Genomic DNA, 11,646 nt, shown 5'->3' on the forward strand with positions numbered 1-11,646 from the left:
ATAAGAAAGACAAGCAAATTATCCAGTGTTACAACTGCAAGGGCCAAGGGCATTTGGCGAGGGACTGTCCGCAGAAGAATAAACTCTCGGCCATCAAGGAGAAAGATGGGGAGGAGAGTGAGACTCTAAAGCTTGGATCCATCCTTAGCACCATGGAGGTCAAGAAGGGTCGAAAGAAGAAAGGGTTGATGTTCGTTGACATCATCATTGCTGGCCAGAAATTGAGTGCACTAGTGGACACCGGTGCCTCAGAGTTGTTCATGTCAGAACCAGTTGCCAAGAGACTTGGTCTTCATGTCGAGAAGTCATGTGGTTCTATCAAGACCGTCAACGCCAAAGAGGTTCCGATTGCGGGGTTCGCAAAGGGAATTGAGTTAACTGTTGGAGGTTGGTCCGGAACGGAAGCCATCAAGGTGATTCCTCTTGATGACTTCGACTTCGTGCTTGGGTTAAGTTTCTTGGACCGGATCAATGCTTTCCAGTACCTTTTGCCGATTGTTTGTGCATCCTGGATCCAAAGCAACAGTGCATTGTTCCAGTGAGCCGAGGGCCCGGAGTAGGGGCCAAAGTTCTATCCGCAATTTAATTCTCGAAGGCGGTGCGCAAGGAGGAACCATCCTTCTTAGCTGTCTTGGTGTGTGAGGAGCCAGCCACAACCAAGAAAGTTCCTGACGTGGTGAGCCACGTGTTGGCAGAATTCCAATATGTGATGCATGCCGAGTTGCCTAAGAAGTTGCCTCCAAAGAGGGAGGTGGATCACAAGATTGAGCTTGTGCCGAATGTGGAGCCACTCGCTCGAGCTCCTTACCGAATGGCTCCGCCCGAGTTGGAGAAGATGCGCAGATAGTTGAAGGATCTCCTCGATGCCGGGTACATCCGACAATCCAAGTCCCCCCTATGGTACCCCAGTGCTATTTCAAAAGAAGCACGATGGTTCTTTACGGATGTACATCGATTATCGGGCTTTGAATAAGCTCACGGTAAAGAACAAGTACCCGATTCCTCTCATTGCGTACTTGTTCGATCAGCTTGGTGGTGCAAGGTGGTTCACCAAGTTGGATTTGTGATTGGGCTATTACCAAGTCAGGATAGCCGAAGGAGATGAACCGAAGACAGCCTGCGTGACTAGGTACGGTTCGTATGAATACCTTGTGATGCCCTTTGGCCTCACGAATGCTCCAGCCACTTTCTGCACCCTGATGAACAGGGTGTTGCAACCTTTTCTGGATCGATTCGTTGTTGTCTACCTCGACGACATCGTCATCTACAACAAGACGTTGGAGGAGCATGTTGAACACTTAAAGCAAGTGTTTCTGGTGTTGCGAGAGAATGAGCTCTTTGTCAAAGAGGAAAAGTGCTCATTTGCCAAAACGGAGGTTCCTTTCCTTGGCCACATTATTGGAGGTGGCAAGATCTGGATGGATAGGGACAAGGTTCGAGCCATTGATGAATGGCAAGTGCCAACCAAGGTGACGGAGCTGAGATCATTCCTGGGGTTGGCCAACTATTACCGGAGGTTTGTCAAAGGTTACTCAAAAATCGCAACCCCCTTAACCGAGTTATTAAAGAAAGACAAGGCGTGGTATTGGGGCCCAAAGTGTCAAAGTGCCTTTGATGAAATCAAGCTTGCTATGATAAGCGAGCCAGTTTTGGTGTTGTCAAATCACACCAAGCCCTTTGAAGTTTTCACCGATGCATCCGACGTTGCCATTGGTGGGGTCCTGATGCAAGAGGGACATCCGGTTGCTTATGAAAGCCGGAAGCTCAATGAGACCCGAGAAGAGATACACGGTCCATGAGAAAGAGATGACTGCAGTTGTGCACTGTTTACGCACATGGCGACATTACTTACTTGGGTCCAAGTTCGTGGTGTTTACAGACAATGTTGCCAACAGTTACTTCTTAACCCAGAAGAAGTTGTCACCGAAGCAGGCTCGTTGGCAAGAGTTCCTTGCCGAGTTTGACTTGTCCTTGGAGCACAAACCTGGGAAAGTGAATTCCGTGGCCGATGCCTTAAGCCGAAGGTGTGACATGGAGTTTGTGAGTTTGCCGACGGGACAGATGCGGGAGCGCATCAAAGAGGGGTTGTCACATGATCCGATAGCCCCTTCATTGATTGAGCTTGCCAAGGGGGGCAAGACTAGAAAGTTTTGGCTAGATGGAGGCTTGTTGTATGTTCGAGGACACCGCCTCTATGTGCCACAATTTGAAGGATTGCGAAAGGAGCTCATGAGGGAATGCCATGATTCCAAGTGGGCGGGATATCCGGGGATCCACCGGACTTTGGCCTTGATAGCGGAGCACTATTATTGGCCGCACATGGGCAATGATGTCGAAGCCTATGCGAAAACTTGTCTTGTGTGCCAGCAAGACAAGATAGAGCAAAGGAGACCAGCTGGATTGTTGCAGCCTCTGCCTATCCCCGAGAAACCATGGGAAAGTCTTTCCATGGATTTCATTGTTGGTTTGCCTGTTTCCGATTGATTTTCTAGCATCATGGTCGTGGTGGATAGATTTTCCAAGTATGGGACCTTTATTCCAGCTTCCAAAGTTTGTCCAGCCGAGGAGGCCGCTCGTCTTTTTCTCAAGTACGTGGTGAAGTACTGGGGTGTTCCAAAGACGATTATCAGTGATCGAGACACAAGGTTTACTGGGAGGTTCTGGAAGGAGTTGTTCAAGTTGATGGGATCAAGCTTGAACTTCTCGACAAGTGTTCATCCACAGACGGATGGGCAAACCGAGAGAGTGAATGCACTCGTAGAGACCTACTTGAGGCACTATGTGAGTGCCACGCAACGTGACTGGCCAAAATTGTTGGATGTAGCCCAGTTTTCCTACAATTTGCAGAGGAGTGAAGCGACCAATCAGAGTCCATTTGAGATTGTTATCGGGCAGCAGCCGCTTACACCAAATGCGGTTGTGATCGGGTACCAAGGGCCAAATCCAACAGCATACCAATTTGCCAAGGAGTGGCAAGAACAACATGAACTAGCCCGAGCTTGTTTGCACAAGGCCGGGAAGTGAACCAAGAAGTGGGCAGATCGAAAGCGTCGGGATGTAAACTTTGAGGTTGGTGACCTAGTCCTTGCCAAATTAAGTGGTATCTTGCGCAACCCATATCACAAAGGGCTTGTGCGAAGATACGAGGGGCCATTCAAAGTTTTGAAGCGAGTAGGCACCATGGCCTACAAATTAGAGTTGCCTTCGACCATCAAAGCTCATTCTGTGTTCCATGTGAGTTTGTTAAAGCCATACCATCAGGATGAGGAGGAGCTAGATCGAGGCAAGTCACACCGAGCGCCAGTCGGGGTAAAGGTCTCATACGAGAGAGAAGTAGAAGCTATCCACGCAGAGAGAGCCGTTCATGGAGTGGGAAAACGACCAAGGCATGAATACCTTGTTCAGTGGAAGGGACTTCCAGAGAGTGAGGGAAGTTGGGAACCTTCCGAAGCCTTGTGGCAATTCCGAGATAAGATTGACCAGTTTCACTCTGGTCGCGCAACGAGGGCGTCGCTAGAACTAGTGGGGGAGAATGTCACAGACCGCCAGCCCAAGATCGAGCACAGTTCGTTCAAGGCTGCCAGAGACTACCTTTGCCACGTTTTGGGCCTTCTAGAAGACCCAGCAGAGCTGGCCCATCCACCTTGGAGAGAGAAGAGGCATGATAATTATTTTGAAATTATCTTAGAGATAATTCCCACTAATTATTATTTAATTTAGAGTTATAGATAGAGTAGAGCTCTTTTCTGACCGTTGATGTAATTTAATCTTAACCGTTGATTGTAGAGGGGCTCCAACTATAAAAGGAGGCTCAACCCCACCTCATTTACTCACTTCAGATTGAGGAATACAAGTTAGCATTCACTCTAAACTCTCTCTTCTCCATTTGAGCGCCCATCTCTCTATTTTTCCCATTTCCTTTGTTTTTGCAACGTTCTAAGCATTCTCGCTTAGTGAAGGTTTGAGTTACTTAGCCGAGTTTCGACCTCGAAAACGACTAAGGCCGCACGAGCTTGCTAGCAGCAGTCTAGCCCCGTAACAATAGCGTACAATTAAATTAATAATTGATTCAGGAGTATAAGAGTTCGGGCGTGTTTATACGATTTAATATTGTATTAGAAAAAAATTATTGGAATATTTTTGAATTTAGATCAAAATAAATCTAAGTCTTACACAGCCTTATGATATTTTCATCATGTGATGTATTGACAAAAGATATTTTAATTTTGATAAAATTTTAATATATACTACTAAAAGTGAATTTAAAAAACACCACCATTCCACCAATGTCCCTTTTTCGGGAGTCTCGTAATATCTGTGGTGAAGAATTAAAATTGGAAGAAAAATAAAGATTCGTGGTGAACAAGAAAGTTTGTTCTTTAAGATTTAGTGTTTGTATATATCTCTATATGTATGTATGTATACATTTAGTACTTAAACTACTACTTTTGTTTCATTTTAATAAATAAATTTTTCAAGATCACACTTAACGTTTAGTTTAGATTTTATTTTGGTATTTTGCCGTTAAAATTTTAACAACGATGTTGATGTGCCACCATAAGGTAATATTGCGTCATCATTTAAAAAAATAAAAAAAATGCTACGTCAACAATTTCATTAAGTTTTTAACTGTGGGGTATCAAAATAAAACTTAAACTAAACATTAGGTATGATTTAAAAAAAATTAGTGTCAAAATGAAATAAAAGTAATAGTTTAGGTATTAAACTTGTAGTTTACCCTAAAAATAATTACAAAAAAGAACTTATTACTAAATATAGGAGTTAGCGTTCAATCGAGTCGAGTAAAAAAATTGAGTTATTCGAATTAATGAGTCTTATTTTATAACTCGAACTTAACTTAAAATTTTTTCGAGTCAAGTTGAGTTGAGTCGAGTTTTTGTATAAATTTAATTCCAAATATTTATAATATTATGATATTGTTTGATTTTAATTTAAATAATTTTTTATAATCATAAACAATACATATATATTTCTTCATATTTTTTCACATGTAATAATACATATATTAGACAGAGTCAAGGGACTTGACTCAAACTTGAAAATCAATCTACTAATTACTAAAAATTTCGAGTTGTATTTTATAAATCGATTTGAACTTGAAATTTTTTCGAGTCGAGTCTATGAAATTACAACTAGAAGTTAATTCAAATCGAAATTTTTTAAATTGAGTCGAGTAAAAAAATTAAATTTTCGAATTAAGTAGGTTATACTCTCCCTCGTTTGTTTTGCTCAATATAATACCATGTGTTGTTGCAACCAATACTTTAAATCCAAATCATGGGAAAAAGCTAACTTGCTTTCAACTGCATGGGTTTAAAAGCTGAATGTGTTTTTCTTAACCCAGAGAGAGTCGCCATCATTGTCAATATCATGGAAAAGTTCCTATGATATATCATTTTCAATCATCGTCTTTACCCATTACTGTTCCAGTTGGGATAGTTGGGTGTGGATCATCATCCAGTGATACGACCAATATGAAGTTTTCATGTCCTTTTTGCTTATTGAAAAAAAAAATCCTAATTACTTAGTTGCAAACAAAGACAGTTAAGTTATTTAATTTTGAAATGAATGGATCTTAAATAATAATTAAATTATAAAAATAGAGAATTGAAATTTAATTTATTTTTAAAAAATTGATAGACTTTAAAAAATAATTAAAAAAATCAAAGTTTTATCTCCATAAAGCCTGTAAAAAGGAGTTAGAAATTCACGCAGGGGGACTAAACCTTGCTCCTGTATGCTTATAGGTTAATAACCTTTACTTTTTGGGACAACCGAGTATTAATGCTATAAATTAAATATAGATAATTACAAAAAAATCATATTTTACCTTAAATTTTCATAAATTTGTCATAAAATAAGTTCCTTTCATCACATTGCATACCAAGGTTTACAGCATGCATAAATGTAAACATAATTGAGAAGTCCATATATGAAGTGCTTTATTGCATCCCATGCAAGACGAAGATGTAGCTGAATCTCTCAGGTACACCATATATGTCTCAGCTTGGTCAACACCAAACCCTAGCTAAATGCTCTTATTTATATCATAATATATATATATATTATAAACTGCCTTGTAAACCAAGCCAAGCAACGCCATCAACATTCAAACAACCATCCAGCGGCCGTTCTCCAACTGAACCATTTTCTTGCGGTTCTCATCGAACCACCAATTCGGAGGAATTTTGTACTCATTTTTCACACGGTCCAAGTATTTGTTCACGAGTCCTATATCATGATCCAATTTTTCAGCCGGAGTGTTCTTCTCCACGTCTTTGATCGCAACTCCATGCGCATATAAGTCCATGTTGTGACAGCTATAATACTCTGAAATACCTCCACGGAGACGCTTGCGTTTAGGTTCATATTCATCTTCACCTTCATCGAAAGAGCCAATGCCTCTACGGGTGCGTTTGCGTTTAGGTTCATATCCATCTTCGTCTTCATCGAGAGAGCCTATGCCGTTGAGTTCATCTTCGTATTCATCGGGGAAAGCAGCGTATAAGCCAAACGGTCCCTTCCACTTTAAGAACTTCGACTCATGACTGTTGACAATCAACTTATTTCCGAATTCGGCGTACGAGAACATCCCTGGTGGAAGAGTAGGAACGAAATCCCTTTCATTTTTCATACGAAGAAGATGAAGTTGATCACCGAGTGTATCAAATAAGCGTGCGAAACCGCGGTTTCCGACACGTGGACCGCCATACGTGAAGGCGATGACCATGATCGGCTTGTTTTTGTTGCCGGTGGTGGGCTTGTTATATCCATTGGCAACAATGTCCATTGCGGTTAGCGTTGCGAGCGCTGCACCCAAGCTAAACACCGTCACGGTTATGCTTGTTTCCTCATCTTTGTACCTGTTCACAAGCTCCTTCACCGCCTCCAGGACCTGGAGAACGCAACGCAACAAGAAATCAATGGTTTGTAAAAATAAAAATGAGGTGGGAAACAAGTATGTACCTGCTCTCTGGCACTGGTTTTGCTATGAGTAGAATCGGGTCTTGTTCCAGTATAAAGAGAGTGAAACCATGGTGTACGGTAGCATGATGTTCCTTGGCAGTGGCGAACAGGTCCGAAGCGTTTCTTTGTATTATAAACCGAGCATCATTGAGCCATTCGGAAGCTGTCGAGGTTCCTCTCCAATCGATCAAAATATCCCTCCGGCCGAGGGCATGCTTTCCTTCATCGGTGGCCACTCTACATATCCGAACCATGACGACTCAACATCGTTGGAGCCAGCATCATACTTATGTGGGTTTCCTTTACAAGACAAGCCTTGGTGAAGAACTCTTCTTTGGAGGCGTCTGGTTCATGGGTTTTACTATTGAGGAGGTCTGCTACGGCTCCAGCTCTTTGAGCATAATGAATTATGCAGCAGCGGAGATCGGGATCTAGAGGTTGAAGGAGACGATCCCAGTTGTTTTCTCCACTTAGTTCTCTCCAACGACTTGCCATGGAGCTAACCATAACTCTTTCTCTCTGTTTCCCCCCCTTTCTTTCTTTAGTTGTTTTTTATATGCATGTTACATTGAGGCTGTGTGTTGATATCTTGCAATTCTAATATATAAAATTGAGTTTCAAAAAACCCAAAACGTGTTCTAACCATATCTAAACCACATATAAGTAGTTGGAACATATCAAGAACATGATTTGTGACATAAGATTAATTTTTATCCCTCTCTCTCTCTCTCAAGAAATGAACCATCAAGTAGTCTCAATAATAAAAGGAAATGTTATTCTTTCTAGGAGTTTTGGGTTCAAGCAACTACGTCTGCGGTATGTGTATTGTTAATTGATTAAGTATGTTCTGAACAGATATTACATTGTAATTATCCATACTATTAAAATTTTGATAAGTTTAAAAATCATTTTACGATAATTCGATAAGTTTAATGATAATTTTGTAAGTTTGATAAAATTTAAATATCATTTTATGATAATTTCGAAACTTTAATAATTTTTGAAATGTTAATAACCATAAAAGATATTGCAGCATAGTTTAGTGACAAATATATGTACTATACCCTAATTGAAACACCAAAAGTAAGGTGTTTTATAAAAACGCTTGTTGGTTTTGAATGATCTAACGACAGTTCATCAATTGAATCATTTTTTTCCAGTTCTGACCAACCCACTAAGAATTCTATACTCATTTTTTACACGATCTAAGTATTTATGTACGAGTGCTATATCATGATCTAATTTACGTCTCGTAAGGTTCTTCTTGATGTCTTTGATTTCAACTCCATGCACATTTGTTGCCCAAATCATATTTAAAAATAAGAGCATTATAACTATATCATATAACATTACTCATAATAATTTTTAACATTAAACATAGTTTATATGAACGCATTAAGCGCGGGAATGTTGTTCCCGGGTTTGTTATAAACAATCTTTATCCAGTGTTGATTAAAATATTGTGCTTAATCAAATGAATTTCCTAAAATTGAAGTTTGATCCAAAACCCCAAAAACAAACATTGGATAAAGTTTGATCCAAAATCCCGCGCTTCGAATTTAGATTGGAACGAGTGAACGGCACATTGCCCGTTAATGGCGGCAGCAGCGTCCCTGAAAAAAAATGCAAAAAACAACATGGAAAGAACAGTTAATCCTATCGTCGATTCGATCCGCAATACATTGTCGATATTTCTCTTCCCCGCCAGAGAACCCATATATATAATGTATATACACAATGTGATAAATATATACATACATATGTATATCGCTGTAATCCAAGCTTTGGGGAGGTGAAATCCGATTTCAGATTGATTTTCAGAGTCCGGGTTTTTTGGATTAATGGGGCTTTGTGGTAGCACCAAAGGAAAAAAGCCGTGCCAACATAAACATTCCAAATCTCCCAAGAAGACTCCAGGTTTGAATAAATTTCATTTCCCTTTTTCTGAATGTTTCTTTGGGTCTAATTTGACATTTTGGGTTGTTTCTATGTTGAAACTTTGTTAGATTATTAACATTGATCTTAAATTTGATGAAAATTCTGAATTTGTAAAACGTTTGCTACAATGGAGAGTTGCAGTGTAGAGAAATTTGATATGTTACGGATTTTTTTTTTTGCTGAAAACTAGAGGAATGATGAGATTTAATTGATTGATTAGAGTTTGAATAATCTAGAACTAGTGGAACCGACTCTGAGACTGAATTCCGATCTGTCGAGAATCGAATAGGATCGAGAGGAGGATTAATCTCGATGTTTCCTACATGACCATATTCATGATTAGAATGAATTGATTGAATACTAAAGGAAACATGAGAATGAATTGATTGAATAGAGTTCAAACAACCTAGAAATCTGATCGAGCCTTGTGTAACATATTGTTTGAAAAATTGTATAGAGTTGAATGATGACGAATTTCGATGTTTCGGACATTACCATATTCGTGAGGGCTTATTAAGCACTCGTGGATACAATAGTAACAGTCTCGTAGTTGAATCTTTTCATATTTTTATTTAATAGACTACCGGCCTTTAGCTTGTAGAATATTTCTTTAATCAACAACTTTGAACTGAGTACTTAATATCACTGCATTTCCGACAGAAAAAAACTCAGGAATTCAGAGATCAAATGAAACCAAAACCGTCTTTCCTTTGACATCCATCAAGGATGTCAAAGATCTACGGCAGAATTCTGGATACGGCAACGTTTGCATACTCACTTATGAGGAGACAAGGTTGGCTACAAAGGAATTACGGCCAGACCATGTCGTTGGCGAAGGGGGTTTTGGGGTCGTTCATGAAAGACTCATAGATGGGAATGTGAGGCCTGGTTTCCCATCCACCAGAAGCAGACCCAGGATAAAAATTCAGGGGTCACACAAAAAGCGTATCCCAATTCTCACAAAACTGAAAATAGGTGCTTGATTCATGAGTTTAAGATTTGTTTTTTGGGCATGATCTCTTTTTTTAATTTTAAATAGGATATTACTTTTTTCTTATAATAAAGAGCAATAGTTACATACAATACTCAGGGCAACTATAAGGTCCGCCCATGCCATCCACAGCAGTTGCCGTTAAAGAGCTTAATCCTAATTGATTCCAAGGTGATAGAGAATGGCTGGTAAATCTCGCATTATTCTCCTTGCATCTTTTAAAGTAATTCTTTTTATTTGAGGTGTTAATTGTTTTGTTTGTGCTATATATTTGCGTATATAGGAACCTAGTCCTTTTTTTCCCCATGTTTCTCCGACTCGAGTGTGAATGTCAGGTTACATTTTTTCCAAGTTTCTTTTTGACTTAAATATATAAAAGGTACCCTACATATGTCCTTTTTTTTAATTTAATGTCTAACTTTTATTTTATTCTAGTTTGGTGCCTAACGTTTCATTTTGTTACTCAAAATGGGTCATCCCTAACTTGTCACGACCTGATAATTTTAAAAATTCTATATAAAATTTTAAAAATAAAATTATATATTTTTCAAAAAGAAAAACACAAATTTTGAAATAACCCCAAAACTTTGAAAACCTTCATTTTGACCCCTAAACCCACGCTGACCGCTGCCCTTTGCCGTCGACGAAACTCCACCCGACCTCACCTCCCCCCGGCGACCAAAACCCCTGTGAAATCATGATTGATCAAAAGTCGATCGACAGTGAATCAATGTTTTATACCCTGCGAACCATAGGATGAAAATCACAATCTCAAGCGATTTTGACGGCCAATCGACGACAATTACAGATCTGTTTTCCGTTATACTCAGAATGAAAGCATTTTGCATTTTGTTACCATATTTATCATTGTTGGTTGTTAGGAGCTGATTGTAGTTTAACTTGGTCGAAAAGAATGAAGATCGCTCTAGATGTGGCAAAAGGGCTTGCTTTCCTTCATGGTGCTGAAAGACCCGTCATATACCGTGACTTCAAGACATCCAACATCTTGCTCGATGAGGTTTATTCATCTTTCCCTTTGTTATTCAATTTCATTAGTTTCCACTCGGACTTGATTGTGAGCGTTAGACACGGGAATGTTCCGTTTAGAGAATCCTTAAGAGGATATATAATCCTATACCCAAATTTGTCGGATTTTAGACTAAAAATGCATGTAAACATGTAGAACTTCAATGCAAAGTTGTCAGACTTTGGACTCGCAAAGGATGGAGCAATGGGAGACCAAACCCATGTTTCAACACGAGTGATGGGGACACACGGTTACGCTGCTCCTGAATATATTTTGACTGGTTAGTAACATAAATTATGTTTCTGAGAGGATTAAACCGTGTCCAGATTTAGATACTCGTCAAATATTATTATATAAGATGTATGTGATGCGCTACTTTTGTAACATCCTTTCATAAACTGACATAGTGGTTACATGATGTTTAGTTATGTCGATACTCAATGATAATGGCTAACCAAGTTGCAGTATAAACAGGCCATTTAACAGCAAGGAGCGATGTTTATGGATTTGGAGTAGTGTTACTGGAGATGCTTATTGGAAGAAGAGTAAATGGACAAGGTGTTTGGCCAAAAACAGAACCTGGTCGATTGGGCTCGACCACTATTGAACCATGACAAGAAGCTTATAAAGATATTAGACCCTAAGATGGAAGGTCAGTACTCGCCTAGAGCTGCAATGAGGATTGCCCATCTGGCCTACCTCT

General features: G+C 39.6%; 2 protein-coding genes and 1 pseudogene across 2 annotated transcripts; 2 read left to right on the top strand and 1 right to left on the bottom strand.

The window, feature by feature from the left end:
• Nucleotides 1–6,034: 6,034 nt before the first annotated feature.
• Nucleotides 6,035–7,496, bottom strand: LOC120189236 (annotated as a pseudogene).
• A 1,238-nt stretch (nt 7,497–8,734) lies between these two features.
• Nucleotides 8,735–9,908, top strand: LOC120189352 (probable serine/threonine-protein kinase PBL17). The gene is made up of 2 exons (XM_039192656.1): nt 8,735–8,904; nt 9,586–9,908. Exons 1-2 carry the CDS (start codon nt 8,829–8,831, stop codon nt 9,906–9,908), a joined length of 399 nt encoding a protein of 132 aa, XP_039048587.1. The 5' UTR covers nt 8,735–8,828.
• An 883-nt stretch (nt 9,909–10,791) lies between these two features.
• Nucleotides 10,792–11,636, top strand: LOC120189207 (probable serine/threonine-protein kinase PBL17). Its single transcript, XM_039192524.1, has 3 exons — nt 10,792–10,934; nt 11,100–11,223; nt 11,418–11,636. The coding sequence occupies exons 1-3, from the start codon at nt 10,830–10,832 to the stop codon at nt 11,555–11,557; spliced, it is 369 nt and encodes a 122-aa protein (XP_039048455.1). The 5' UTR covers nt 10,792–10,829; the 3' UTR covers nt 11,558–11,636.
• The last annotated feature ends 10 nt before the right edge of the window (nt 11,637–11,646 follow it).

This window comes from Hibiscus syriacus, unplaced genomic scaffold, assembly GCF_006381635.1.
Source record: "Hibiscus syriacus cultivar Baekdansim isolate YM2019G1 unplaced genomic scaffold, ASM638163v2 tig00116954_pilon, whole genome shotgun sequence".
Lineage (NCBI taxonomy): Eukaryota > Viridiplantae > Streptophyta > Magnoliopsida > Malvales > Malvaceae > Hibiscus > Hibiscus syriacus.